General features: G+C 36.3%; 1 protein-coding gene across 4 annotated transcripts in view; it reads right to left on the bottom strand.

Annotated features, from left to right (window-relative positions):
• Positions 1 to 201: 201 nt before the first annotated feature.
• The window catches only part of pum2 (pumilio RNA-binding family member 2), a 66,370-nt gene continuing 53,035 nt past the window's right edge, over positions 202 to 13,536 (bottom strand). For 2 of the 4 annotated variants that reach the window (XM_051139568.1, XM_051139569.1), the window contains exons 19-23: positions 11,439 to 11,564; positions 9,987 to 10,058; positions 3,622 to 3,743; positions 2,736 to 2,928; positions 202 to 2,628 (exon numbers count right to left, since the gene is read on the bottom strand). In XM_051139568.1, coding sequence (XP_050995525.1) covers positions 2,497 to 2,628; positions 2,736 to 2,928; positions 3,622 to 3,743; positions 9,987 to 10,058; positions 11,439 to 11,564 — 645 coding nt within the window. In that variant the 3' untranslated portion in view covers positions 202 to 2,496. The remainder of the gene's footprint in view (positions 2,629 to 2,735; positions 2,929 to 3,621; positions 3,744 to 9,986; positions 10,059 to 11,438; positions 11,565 to 13,536) is intronic. The other 2 variants (XM_051139570.1, XM_051139571.1) reach the window with 1 other exon arrangement.

The raw sequence follows: 13,536 nt of genomic DNA, 5'->3' as shown, positions 1-13,536 counted from the left end.
AAATATTAAAAAAAAAAAAAGAAGAAAAAAACAGTTCATATTAAGCTGAATTAAACTATTAAAATATTTTGTGATTTTCAAGAGCACACCACAAACATTTCAATGAGTAATATTTAACCAGGAATATTCCTTTCAGCTGTCAATGAGTATGCAGTGAGTGTGATGTATTTAGAGTGAATAATAAAGCTTCAGACACTAAAATCAAATGTTAGAAGAACAGTTTAATCATACATAGTCACAATTCTGCTTCCAAAAAAAAAAAAAGTTTCTCATCTAACATCTGGAAATGTACATAAGGCCACCTGAAAATGTACATGACTTTGACAGTGTGACAAAACTCATATGTTCATATTTATATAATTGACAATATCTTACAATTATTTTGCTTACAAGTTAGTGGCTGCTCCAAAATACAGCACTCCTTTATACAAAAATAATTCTTGTCCTGTCCTGTGAAATTTCCATGGTAGCAGATAGAACCAAAGACAGCCCCATGTTTTTTTCTTTTTTTTTTTTTTTAATTCATAAATTTTATTTTATTTCAACTGCCATATGTCAAAATGACTGTTAACAGAAGGTGTCACTGCTCCAGGTACATAAAGAGGCTGACCTTTTCAAAGAACTGATTAAAAACAAAACCATCTTGAGATTGTGACGCATAAAAAGTTTTTTTTTTTTCTTAAAATAACGCTTGTTCAAAGAAAACTGTATACATTATATTCAAAGGGAAAGGAGTGATGAATATTCACACATCAAAATGCACATTTTTGATTTTTCTTCCCCAAAAAGTGTAAAAGACATTCCATTTACAGCGTTAACGTTTACAAATGTACAACTGTACAGACAAAATAAAAGCAAATCACTACGCAATTTAGCAAGGCCTGTCCAACATCACAACTAGATTCTTTTTTTCTTCTATTTAACTAATAAACTTACACTTAATAACTCCACATATACTACATGTATTCTACATTTATTCATATGAAGCAAAGGAACAAAAGCCATTAATATATTAGCCATACAGAAAAAAATTGTGCAGCAGAAGACGGCAGCCCCACCTCTATTCTTTGAAAAGTACACTCTTTGCACATTCTCAATCTACACTGCTGAACGCCGCACATTTGATCCTACTCCGCAATATCTCACGTTCATGAAATCAATTCTGTTCTACTTGCTTCGAAGCCAAATGACTCCAAGGACAGGAACGTTGCCTACCAATGTCTCCACTTTACCCAGGACAGCGTCATCTAAAACTCAAGCACCGTCTTCCCCCACAACCAAAAAACAGCAACAATTTAATATTTGTACTTGTACATGAAGATGCTATACATTTTGCCTAAGCTATTACAATGTGAAGAGATGATAATCAGTACACAACCATACTGTTTCTAGGGCAGTGTTAAAAAAAAACTACTCAACAGACAGATGTTCCACCAACATGATGACAAAGAAAAATCCTTCTATTAAAACGTTAAATCCAGACACAGCATGCCAAATCTCCCTACCCCCTGCACATCTCTCATACCTCCCACGCACCCCAAAATGGAAAAATTTCAGGTATCGGTCTAACTCATAGCTGTGTAAAATGGCAGGTGCACTGGTGTCCTTACATTTAATTCGAAACATAATAGTGAAGACAATAGCTGTGTGCAACAGACTTAGTCAGTTGGGTGTATAGTACACTGCAACCACAAGCTTGAAAAAAAACAGCAACAAAATGAAGCAGTTAATCAAATGATGTGCGCACAGAGGGAGGAAAAAAAGAAAAGAAGTGGCAATTGCAGCCACTTCAACTCCTTCTGAATGATGCAATCCTCATTTAAAGGCAGCAAACTCTAGGCAGCAAAGCTCTATGATTGGTTGAGAATATTTTAACGTAACTAACTCAATGGCACGGCAGACGGAAGTGGTTGTTTATGAGCAAAAATTTTTAAGATCAAGCTGACTGGTTAATTTTTTTCATCAGCAGATTTGGCATGTGTACCATCAGGCTAAAACAGGGCTTAAATGTACCCCACTTCTTAAACGTGCCATTAATAAGTATGGATATAAAAAAAGAAAGAAAAAGAAAGTAACTAAAAAGGATCACTCAGTTTGGCCATATAAAGTCACTTGCTGGTGTAAATTGTAAGAACTGTAAATTTTCAGCAAACATTTTTTCTACAGAGAATGTACAAGGTAAAAAATGTACAAGATATTTACTAGAAAAAAAGGAAACAGTCAGTTACATCAATTACATCATAAACAAAGGGTGTTGTGCTTTACCCAGAAAACAGCTTACAGACCATGCACTCTCTAGTTGGAGGGAGGGTTGTGGAGGTAACAATGGGAACTGCACCAAGGTCTGGTCAGACGTCTCAGCATTCTTAGGTGAAGCTTCTTTTCCTTTTAATTTTATTCTGTAAAATCCCTAAAGAACATGAACTCCATAGTGGAGGAGATGCCCATAACAGATGTGGTTTTGAGAGAAAGGGGCATGGGTTGGGTGTGAGGCCCCTACATTAGACCATTGGTGGGGCCCCCAATGGGGCCTAGGTCTGATCCACTCTTCATGTAGTACTTCTCCAACTTAGCCAGGATGTGTTTTCCATAAGTGTATTTACGGAGCGTGGCAATATGGGGTCGAATCTGGAATTGACAACCAGCAATGGTTTAAAATATTGCTTGTGATGATTATGTGTTTTTAATTGTTTCTTCAATTATTTTACTGATGTGATAGCATTCTGTGCTTATACCTTGTGCATGATGATCTTGCGCTGGGCAGGTTCAGCCATATCAATCATTCTTTGTACTACGTAATTTGCATACTGGTCCTTCATCATGGTGTAGAGGGCACTGTGAGGGCCATCCTTCTGACAGCAGACTTCATCGATCAGCAGGGCCCTCTCCGCACGGGACGAATGAATCACACACTTCTCTACAACATTACTACAAGAGATTGACACGCAAAATAAAGTTTTGAGTTTTCAGATGACTAAAGTGTATCTTTATATATCTTTACATGATATCTTAAATATTTAATACATTACGCAAAAATTATACTTCAAAAGCATACGATTAAAAAAAAAAAAAAAAAAGAAAGTTAGTTAATAGCTGTACTGTTAACTTGGGGTTAAATACGGTTATTAACTCTCCTTGAGATATATATATATATATAAAATAACAGCTAAGGGGGTTTCCGCTTCATGTCGTGCCTAACAACACCCCTTAGCCGATAGAACGTTAGAAATTCACTGCAAACCACGGGGCTTATTGTTTTTGTTTGGGTCTAGAAACTGTCGATGCAAGGCGACAACACCGTTGACTTTTTTCACCGCTAGTTCTTTAAAGTTGTTTTGGTGTGTCCCAGCCTTCAAGTAGTCAAGTCACTCTGCACCATACCTTTACTCTGATTGGTCTGATCATCTTTCATAAGCATACATAAGAAATATGTTTGGAATTGGTATAGGACGGAGTACATGTCATTAAAATCTATATGAACTGGAAAAGCTGATCAGTTTCACAAAGCCTTAATTATAACGCACAGAAGAAAGAAAAGAAAAAACAGACTGTCTCGCGCTGTCCCTGAAATGATTGGCTGTGCTGAATCAAGCAAATTTCATCTCTCTCAGATTAACTGACCTTGCAAATTTATGCTGACTCAGAGCCAGAACCTTCCCTCTGACCTCTGCCACTATCTTGCTCTTGTCTTCTGGACGCCCATGCTCCAAAACATGCTGAATCACATAGTTACCGTATTGATCCTGCAGTGGGAGGGAGAGAGAAAGAACATACATAATATTACTGTAACAGCTCATAAATAATAAACCTCAAACAAGATGATATGGAATACTAGTACAACAAGGTTGAGAATTAATACTCCCACTTTATTTAAGCAATGATTGATCCTAATAATTGGTATTTGGTAAATAACCCTACAAGAAAACACACAAAACCCACTCAAATACAGACACATCAATATTCAGTTGGATGGCTTGCACGTTTATGCCACTTTTGTCAGAGGCTGTGATGGATTCTGTCTAAACCCTTTGTCTATCCTAACTTTCCACCAAATTTGAAGGAGCAGTCACTACTTTATTGTTTTGGGTAGATTTTTTTGCACAAGATTAGTTCAACTATTATGGATGCACATCACAAATCAAGTTGTTGGTCTGAGGTGCTGTAGCAGAAAGAAAAAAATATTGAAAGTGCAAGAAACACTGAATTACAGAGAAAATACAAAAATCATTAAGAGAAAGAGATAGACCTTATTAAGAGAAATGTCCCTATTTAGTTTGATGACAACAAACAAGGCTGTGTAGGTTGGATGTACAGTTCATTGAAAATGTCATGACTTAAGAATTGCTGAATGACCCTGGGCCAACTGACAGAACTGTCACTTTACCCATCAAGTCAGAGCTACAGTAGGTAGCCAACCAAAATGTTTATTATCGTCACATGTACCACGGCCACAAGGCCACGGCATTTAAAAAAAAACCCAAAAAAACAAACACACACTTGACCACTGTTACAGTGAATACAGGGATGGCAGTATTAACTTTGAATGTTTAGATTACATTTAAAAAGGTGTGCATTGTGCCATAAAAAATAAAATAAAATAAAATAAAACAATAGAAAAGGTGGCTTATTCTTATGAGTGTTATATAGACTAGGCCTAGTTCTAACATATAATTTGGCACTATGTGTCACAAATGAAAGGCTTGAAACTTGCATTTAATAACTGGCTGAAGCATTTCAGCAGGTCACGCATACTTATTCGTTATCTGTCATTTTTTTCCACATCTATTCCCATATACAGAGCCCATGACATGCCGAAAATTGTGTCTGTGAATTATGAAATTGATCACTTTTTATGATTTGTTCCTTAGTTTAATTATTAATTAAATCCATTTTAATTAATACAATGTTTAAATAATAATAATAATAATAATGATAATAATAAGAGACATAATAATAATAACAACAACAACAAAAACACTGATAATAGTACCATTTTGTACAGTGTTTTGGCACATGGGAGATTGGGGAATCCGTAAAATGTAAAAAAAAAAAAAAAAAAAAAAATATATATATATATATATTATATTATATATTATAAATTATATATATATATATATATATATATATATATATATATATATATATATATATATATATATATATATAATTATATTATATTATATTATATTATATTATATTATATATAATAAAACTTTTTTCAAAAATTGTCATTTAATCTAGATATTAAATCTAGGCCCTAGCCCGAGACATTAAGGCTCTGGTCCGACCCTTGTCTCTCACTTCCTAATTACACAGTCACTGTTGCAGCCATTAAAATAGTTCAGTTTTGTTTTTAATGGCAAAGTTATATCTCTTTTCGTTTCTTTATTAAGTCAGCCTAATTTATAAAAATAGTTTGGAACATTTCTTGCTTGTTCCAGTTCATTTAAAATATGTTGTCATTTTTGCTCATACAGATAGGTTCTACTTTTATTTGTGTGCACTCACAATATCAACAAAATGTGTTTCTGTAAGATAAAAAAATTATATAATTATATATGTACATATATACATATACACAAGATGCTGTCTCTGTCTCCCTTTGAAGGTGTGGATTGTGAATAAACAGCACTCTTTCCACCTTCAATACCATGACTGAAGTGCCCTTGAGTAAGGCACTGAACCCCCAATTGCTCCCCGGGTGCTGGAGCAATGGCTGCCCACTGCTCCGGGTGTGTGTTCACAGTGTGTGATGGGTTTAATGCAGAGGACCAATTTCGACTATGGGTCACCATAGTTGACAATACGTCGTCACTTTCACTTTATCTATAGAAAGCGTTAAATGACAACAAATCAAATTAATTCAAACTGAAAACAAAAACTTTCATTATGTAATCTGTGAAGGTGCATTTCTCTCTAAAGGCACATCCAATGAGCAGATGGCGAATCAGGTTTGTCAACTTCATTCTTACACAATGCAAAACAGACTGAATGCATAACTGATAGTTGTCTAAAATAATAAAATAAGGAGAAGCCTAAAAACAGGCCAGATGCCAGGCCTGAAAATTGAAAATTGATGTGAAAATTGGCCTGAAGCCCAGCCCTAGGGGCTTTAAGTCAGGACCATTGGGCTCGGGCTGAAATGCAATGCTCTAAAATCAGATGCAGTTAAGCTTAGATGGGGCCAAAACTGATGGTTTATATTCACAATAAGCTACAGATACATGTAAGACTGATTCCATGAAGGGCTAATAATGACATTAAGACATTATAATGTTTGACTGCGCTTTGGTTCATATTTAAAAAAACAACTTCAAAAAACAATCATAGTTATTACAGTATTCATAGTTTTTTTTGTGAGGTTGAAAAATAAGTGCTATTATCATTGGTGCTACAAATCAGTTTTGCTGTAGGCCATTTCATCAAAAGCAGCATCAAAAAGCAGCATTGAAAAAAACTATTATCTACATGATGCCACTGACATTTTTATTATTTCCGAAGTGAGATGATTAAGAGCCCATCTATCTTGCATACACAAAAATGGAAGTTGGTTTATAAGGTTAATCCTTCGAGTGGTTGGTGTCAGTGATTTCAGTGATACGGGTTAAAATCCTGAACAGGGGATTCAATTTCTGTGTACAACTGTTAGCGCAAGCTAGATTAAAGTGATTCTTACATTTTAAATATGGATATTTTTCTAACAAAAATGCATTGATTCGCTAAAGAAGTCCTTTATTAACTCCCCGGAGCCGTGTGAGGCACTTTTTATTATGGATGGATGCATATTATTAGGTTGTTTTGGACTGCTGAGGAGAAACACCGGACTATGCCATTCTAAAGCTTGGGAGTGCCAGGATAAATTTTAATATAACACCAACTCCATTCGTCTGAAAGTCATATACACCGAGGATGCATGGAGTAAATAATACGCTACAGTAGTGTTGGGTCCTATTATCAGCTCTACGAGATCGCCAATACATGATATTATCGTGCTAATGTATTTCATTATTTACATGCATACTTTCATTGCCCGAAACCAGCTCCAGCATAAGGCTAAAAGCAGGTTAACATTATCAAAGAACATCATCACTGATTAGCCTAGCCTATTCTAGTGCAAGTTTATGACTTTTAAAAAAAACACTCGCATTATAAGTGAAGCTATCTACACTGTATGATGAATAAATCTTTTACCACACACTGCACGTTACAGCTCCGACGCGGCAACTGCATTTCGACCCCCAGTACTGCACACGTCTGCAGCACGTTACAGCTCTGAAGCGGCCACTCTAGTCAATGCTTGTGTTTATACCAGCTGCGCTGTGGCTCATTGAAGCAGTTCTTGCGCTGCATCGCTAAAGTTAGGCTAATCCCCCACCTCGTCCATACCCTCCCTCCAACAATTCTAATTTCTGTGGGCGGGATTTAATTTAATGATATTCTAATGGACCACGTTGTGACATCATTGCATGTGGAAAACAAACGTTGTAGTCCAAAGGAGCCGTTCATTGTAGTTCTTGAAGGGATTTTTTTTAAAAACGAAATATCTCCTTTTGGAGTGGACTTTGAGATTTGTAACTTTGCAGATGTTTTTTATGCCCAAAGATACACACACTGACTAAAGTTCAAAAAGTGAAAAAGCATAATAGCACCCCTTTAACTTGTCTATAACTTAGCAAACGACCATGGAAAAAGCGGGACAATCAACAGCTTGCCGTCCATTAAAGGATTTTAAATGCATGACGCAGGGGCATAGAACCACCCAACGTGAAGTCGTTGATTATTCCTTACTTAAAGCGCCACTCAGCGGTCAAAAGCAGCAAACGCATTTTGCAAACACGCCGGCACCCGTGGTGGTAAAAAGCACATTCTGGTTGGCTACCATCTGTATGTTGTCTCTCCTACAATGGTATAACAAATGTTGAACATAAGCATTTAGTTTTGATTGATAGAAAATTATGAATCAGGCTTTAATGTGTCAACATGCAAGATATCTAGCGAAAGTGCAGACATGATGAAAATACATAACGATAACGAATGGGATTTAAAAAAAAATAAATAAAAAATCTGGGGCCGGTTGCACCAGCTAGACGTTAAAAAAAAAAAAAAAACTGGGTGTAAACCCTACGCTGGGCTTTGCAACGTCCAACTCTACGATAAATATTTACACCTGTTGCACCAGCTAAATATACGACCAGGCGCAACTATGCCCGGCGTAGACGATGCGCATCCACGCAAACACATTCTGCCGCAGTGATAGCTGAGACGACACCCACGCTGCAATGGCTACAACTACTAATATAAAACTGAATTGCTCAGGACATCATAACAAGTGAAGCCACCACAAAATAATTTCATTAACGAAATATTTCCTAATGTCCACGTTTTTGTATCTGCAGGTCTCCCTGCACATTCCCATGACATATTTCTTCAGACTAACACTAAAAATAAAGGCGACAGGTTAAGTAAAATATGATGAATGTTATACAATGCTTCTCTCTAGAGTTATTTTTTTTTTCTTGCTATCGAGTTTATGTATAATGAATGTCTTTCCTAAGGTAAATGTGAATTTACGTGACAACTGTGCATTTTAGCCTCCTGACATCTTTCTGTGGCTAAAAAAACATTTATTAATTGTACAGTTTGTGATAGAATTGACAGAATTTGAAAGCTGATACTTTATTTCTGATTAAAAAGTAAGGACAAAACTTACTGCGATTATTGGATGGCAGGAACGCTGCAAATGATGAGACGAATTAAAGACGTTAAGTATTTTCAAGCATTTATACTGTCCCAGCAAGATGTCGAATAGAAATATTAAGGGAATACTTTAAGACAGTTATATACCGTTATCAGCATGGTAAAGTAGATTCGTCTCTCTTTGTCTCTGAGAGAATGTGCCGTTAATACAGTGTTAGTCGTAGTTTCTTTTTTACTTTCACTTTTATAATTCTTGCGCAAAGTTTGCGCGCTGCTTGCATGTGTTGCTTGACCCCTCCCCATAATAATTGTTTATAGGCCACATTATCCTGCTCGAAAAGACCATAAACGTTACAGTCGGCATCTGCAATAAGTAATTAAAAACGAATCATGTCCGAGCAAATCATGACTTTTCACTTTACGCCTACCTTTGACTAGGCGTAAGATTTAGTCTCAGACGTAGCACTATGCCGAGATGGTGCAATGGGTATAAATTCTACGCACGACTTAAAGCGCATTTTACGTCCAGCCTAGTCTTACAACCGGGTGTACGCCCAGCTGGTGCAACCGGCCCCTGATGTGTAACAAATATTTGTGCGCATTAATGCAGCATAAATAAAGATTAATAGGCCTGACACAGCAACATTGACAAAAAAACAATGAAATCACTGTTGACTGAATATGATTAGTAGCATTAAGTCTCTACAGTTACAAAAACATTCTTTTTTCCATGCTTTACTAACCTCCCAGATGTCTTTTTAAAGCAATGTTAACCTAACTGAAAAACATTTTAAGTCTACATGCTGCATGTCTTAAAAATATTGCTAATTATGTGTAAATAATAAATTAAGTTCAAATAGTTGTTCAAACAGTTTTTGCTGTAGTATGGTAAATTGTATAGTTACTACATTACTATGATATAGAGTAAATTGGTATTGGTAAGAGTATCTTGACATTTTTACTAGTATTGACTACCAGACAACCAAAATACAGGTATTGTGACAACACTAAATACATCTTTATATCTCACAGCCTTGCTTGTATTAAATTAGCTGGTGTCTACACTAAATAAGGTTTATAATATATTAGGATTGGATTTTAGGCAGAAAGTATAGAGGTGGCAGCCATTAAGGAAGAAAGTCTTGTAAGGTAAAGTATGAGTGAAAAGAACCCTGCAATGCAAATAGCAACTGGAGAAGCATCTAGATGTTAAACACAGGCTGGTTAGGAGGTAGACGAGGAGACGCCGGAAGAATCTTGTGAGTGGGAGGAAGGCGCGTGACTCTGACCTTGAACAGTGCATCGCTGGACACTGTATAATATGTTTTGGGGGTCATCTCCAATGAAACGCCTTGATACTTCTAGATGAAATAAGTGAGGGGGGCAAGGGGTGGGTAATGTTTTGCATCATAAAAATCCATCAGCACATCTAACTGGACATAAGAACATCCTTCAAAGCAATTGAATGCTACTTCAAAGTAGGCAAAAATATATAAAATTAACAAATAAGTCATGCAGAAAACATCATGCAATCAACCTCCACCCTATCTCACAAAGTACTACAAGCCTTAGCTCTTCTCATTGCATGGCCTCCTTTCCATTCACACAGAAGCAACAATGAACAAAAGTGTACTTGTCTATAAAGTGACCAATCTCAAAATATAATTATATTGTAATGAATAAAATAACAATAAACAACAACAACAACAATAATAATTAAAAAAATCACACACAAACCTAACAGGGTGAGCTACCTAATAGGGTAGCATTTTAGGCATTATAGGCAAACTACAAAAAAACAAAAACTAGGCAGCAAATGTTGCCTAGGATTAACTACAGGGATCCTTGCATGTTTTGAATCATACAAAAATAAGGCAATCACAGAACAATCCTCTTTCACTCAAAAGTTAAAAGGGCTGTTGAACTTCGGCAAAATTTGAGCAGATGCATTTAAAGATAAAATCTCTCAAAATATTGTCTCATTCTGTATTCAAAGGCTTATCCAAATTTAAGTCCAATAAAACTCAATATACAATGATGAGGTCCCACCTCTTCAATACCACTACCATCTCTAGTAGCAAACGACGATTCAACAACTAAAAAGCGATTGCCAATTTAAAAAAAAAAAAAAAAAAAAAAAAAAAAAAAAAAAAAAAAAAAAGTCATTTTCCTTCGCAACTTTTGGTTTCAATAAGAAAATACAACTGCGCCATTCTGCAGGGTCTTTAAAAGCACAATTGTTAGCTCAGCAACATGCTAACACTGCACTGAAACTAACTGAACATTAGTTGAACCTCTCATGCATTTGAAGACCATTTCTAATCAGTCACGTTTGAATGCAGCCTTAGGAGGCATTCACACAATGTTTTTTTTTATGTTGGCACAGGGCAGTGGAATGAATAAACTCAAGATCGAGACGCACTAACTGGAGCACTGCATTTTTAGAACATTGACTTGCACGAGATGCTGCAACAGTCAAAGTCTGTCTAGCAGGTTTATAAAGAAAAGCAATGGAAAATGCCCAGTGGAATGCAAAACATGTTCTGTGTAAACAGCGTCTTAGAAGGCAGCTGCTAATTTTGGCACTTTGGAATAGTTAATTACTTAAACTTTAACATTTTCTACTGGGACTATTTTTTGAAAGATGAAAAGAGGCCACACAATAAGAAACTAACTACAGCAAGAGTGGTAGACATCACAGATTCATAGAATTCCTGGATTACACATTCAGGAAGCTGTACCTGTCCCAGCTGCTCAGAGTGCTGGTGGAGTTCTTCCAGGATGGGCAGTGTCTGTTCCTGGGTACAATGTTCCAGGATACGCTGGATCACTCTGCAGCCATACGGATGAGTGGACAAAACAAACACCTACACACCAAAAAACAAACAAACAAATACTTAACACTGCTGTGTCCTTAGTTCACTAGTAAAACATTACATCACTGATCACATTATTAGTGATTTCCTTAAATAACAACATATAGTGTCAGGGAGGTACGACTAAATTATTTATTTATCTAAATAATTTTGCAATGCATGAGATCATGTCAATTCAACCAAATAATTACTGTTTTTATTTAAAGGGGTCCTATTATGCTTTTTCACTTTTTTAATTTTAGTCAGTGTGTGGTGTGTATGTTTGGGCATAAAAAAGATCTACAAAGTTACAAAACTCAAAGTCCACCCCAAAAGGAGATATTTCATTTTTAAAAAATCCCTTTTCAAGAACTACAACGAATGGCTCCTCTGGACTACAGCATTTGTTTTCCTGATGTTATAATGTTACAACACAGTCCATTAGAATATCATTAAAATAAATCCCATGTACTGAAATTCGAATGGTTGGGGGGTGGGTAGGGACGAGGTGGAGGCTTAGCCTAACTTTAGCGATGCAACGCGGAGAGCAGCTTCTGAGAGGCTTCAACAGTGGGTATAAACACAAGCATTGACTAAAGTGGCCGCATCAGAGCCACAACACGCCGCTGGTATAAACATAAGTATTGACTAGAATGGCCGCGTCAGACCTGTTACGCGCTGCGGAATTGTGCAGTGTGTGGTAAGAGATTTGTTCATTTGTTCATCATACAGTGTGGATAGCTTCACTTATAACTTTTAAAAAACTTTTTTTAAAATGCATAAACTTGCACTAGACTAGGCTAGGCTGATCAGTGATGATGTTCTTTGATAATGTTAATGTTATAGCTTTTAGCCTTACGCTGGAGCTGGTTTCGGGCAATGAAACAAAGTATGTACATAATTAAATAAATTAGCATGATAATATCATGTATTGGCGATCTCGCAAGCTGACGATAGGACCCAACACTACTGTATCGTTTTATGTACTCACCCTCCATGCATCCTAGGTGTATATGACTTCCTTCTTTCAGACGAATGCAATCAGAGTTATATTTAAAATTATCCTGGAACTTCCAAACTTTAGAACGGCACATGGATAGATGCATGTTTCTCTTCACCAGTCCAAAACAAGTCCAATAATGTGCATGCATCCATAATAAAAAGTGCCTCACATGGCTCCAGGGGAACAATAAAAGCCTCCTATAGCGAATCGATGCGTTTTTGTAAGAATAATATCCATATTTAAAAAGTAAAATTCACTTTAATCTAGCTTGTGCTAACAGTTGTACACGGAACTTGCTTCTTTGGGCAGTACTGAAACACCGTCTTAGCTGTTCGCAAATCGCAAACCATCAAGCATGAAAGCATGTTCTAGTACACACCCAAAACAAAATCAAGACTATGTAAAACAGCATAAGGACCCCTTTAATTTTATTTGGGATTTAAAGTATTCGTTACAAATTTAAACAACTAGGCAGAACTTGAAGTAGAGCTCCTAAGTTTAACCTTTGTTTTAAAGTGTCATGAAACCCCCCTGCTTTAGCAGTTTTTTTACACCTCTGATTTATAAAGGGTTCCAAAAAAGGGTGTGGTCTACTGTGATAAAGTGGGTGGGTAATGTGTGGAAAGAAGGAAGGGTTTGCATAAGATAAGACCAACTAAAGAAAATTTAAGGGAAAAAAATACAGCAATATGTTCCTTAAGTACAGTTCGAGTTTTAATTTCACTTTCAAATTAGCAGCAGTTCAGCATCTAGCAATTGTTTGTTTTTAGTTTGCTTGAGTTTTCCTTCTTTTCCTCGCTTTCCTTCAGTAAAAATGCCATGCACATTTTACTTTCACTTTAAATTAGTGGCAACTTGGCATGTTTTTAGTTTGAGTTTTCCCTCTTTTCTTCGGTTTTAAGCAGCTTGTAAACAGGGCCGCTACTGGCCAAATGGGTTCCTAAGCAGAATTGTATTGTTGTGACCCCTCCCTCATTATGG

This window comes from Labeo rohita, chromosome 20, assembly GCF_022985175.1.
Source record: "Labeo rohita strain BAU-BD-2019 chromosome 20, IGBB_LRoh.1.0, whole genome shotgun sequence".
NCBI classification, from domain to species: Eukaryota; Metazoa; Chordata; class Actinopteri; order Cypriniformes; family Cyprinidae; genus Labeo; species Labeo rohita.
The sequence above is the reverse complement of the archived record's forward strand: the minus strand, read 5'-3'. Positions and strand labels throughout refer to the sequence as shown.